The 1,205-nt window shown below is 75.2% G+C and overlaps 1 protein-coding gene across 1 annotated transcript; it reads left to right on the top strand.

Moving 5' to 3' along the window:
- Positions 1–53: 53 nt before the first annotated feature.
- Positions 54–861, top strand: EMIHUDRAFT_241833 (hypothetical protein; the record flags this gene model as incomplete). Its single annotated transcript, XM_005773135.1, has 4 exons — positions 54–66; positions 148–410; positions 672–800; positions 853–861. 4 exons carry the CDS (start codon positions 54–56, stop codon positions 859–861), a joined length of 414 nt encoding a protein of 137 aa, XP_005773192.1.
- Between the last annotated feature and the right edge of the window lie 344 nt (positions 862–1,205).

The following is a 1,205-nucleotide window of genomic DNA, read 5'->3' as shown; positions in this document are numbered from 1 at the left end:
TAGGCAAGCGGCTGGCCGAGGAGGCGGAGATGTCCCCAGGACACGTCCACGACATGTCCGAGACATGTCGCCATAGGCAAGCGGCTGGCCGAGGAGGCGGAGATGTCCCCAGGACACGTCCACGACATGTCCGAGACGTGTCCACAGGCCGCTCCGCTGGGCTCGAGGGGGACGCGTCCGCGGACGGGCTTGGCTCGCTCGGCGCGGCGACCGGCCGCTGGCTCACCCGGGGCATGCTGGAGGCGTATGCGTGCCTCGGCGCCGCGCTGGCGGAGGAGCAGGCGGCCGCCGAGCGCGCCGCCGCGCACGAGCAGCTGGCCGGCGGCCGCGCTCGCTCCCTCAGCCTCGGACGCGACCGCGCCGGCGCGTCCTACTGGGCCATCGGCCCGCGGGCGCCGCTGAGCGTGTGGGTCGAGCCGTCGCCGCGCGGAGGGCAGCGGGGCGGCGGGGCGGCCGCGTGGCGCCGCTGCGTCGGCTTGGCGGCGGTGGAGGCGCTCGCCGCATCGCTCGACGCGCGCGGCGCCGCCGAGCGCGCGCTGCAAAAGTCGCTCTGGCGGTTGTGCGACGACTCGCTGCGCGCCGAGCACGACGCGGCTGCGGCGCCGTCCCGCGCGCCGCGCTCGAGTCGCCGCCGCGAACCTTCCCTGAGCCTTCTTGGAGCGTCCCTCTAGGCGCCGTCCCGCGCCGCGCTCGAGTCGCTGCTGCCTCCGTTCGAGCCCGCGCCTCCTCCCGCGCCGCCGGCTGGCCTCGCCATCCACGAGCACGCCGAGTCGCTCCCGGGAGGGCTGCTGGCGGCGGAGGTGAGAGAGCCGCGAGATTCCCCGAGATTGCACGCCGGGTCGCTCCCGGGAGGGCTGCTAGCGGCGGAGGTGAGAGAGCCGCGAGATTCCCCGAGATTGCACGCCGGGTCGCTCCCGGGAGGGCTGCTGGCGGCGGAGGTGAGAGAGCCGCGAGATTCCCCGAGATTGCACGCCGGGTCGCTCCCGGGAGGGCTGCTGGCGGCGGAGGTGAGAGAGCCGCGAGATTCCCCGAGATTGCACGCCGGGTCGCTCCCGGGAGGGCTGCTGGCGGCGGAGGTGAGAGAGCCGAGAGATTCCCCGAGATTGCACGCCGGGTCGCTCCCGGGAGGGCTTGCTGGCGGCGGAGGCGGGCTTGCGGCAGTCACGGGGAGTCTCGGCTCTCACCTCGCCTCGCGCCATCTCTCG

This window comes from Emiliania huxleyi (assembly GCF_000372725.1).
Source record: "Emiliania huxleyi CCMP1516 unplaced genomic scaffold EMIHUscaffold_344, whole genome shotgun sequence".
Classification (NCBI taxonomy): Eukaryota; Haptophyta; order Isochrysidales; family Noelaerhabdaceae; genus Emiliania; species Emiliania huxleyi.
This window is presented reverse-complemented; position numbering and strand designations above follow the sequence as displayed.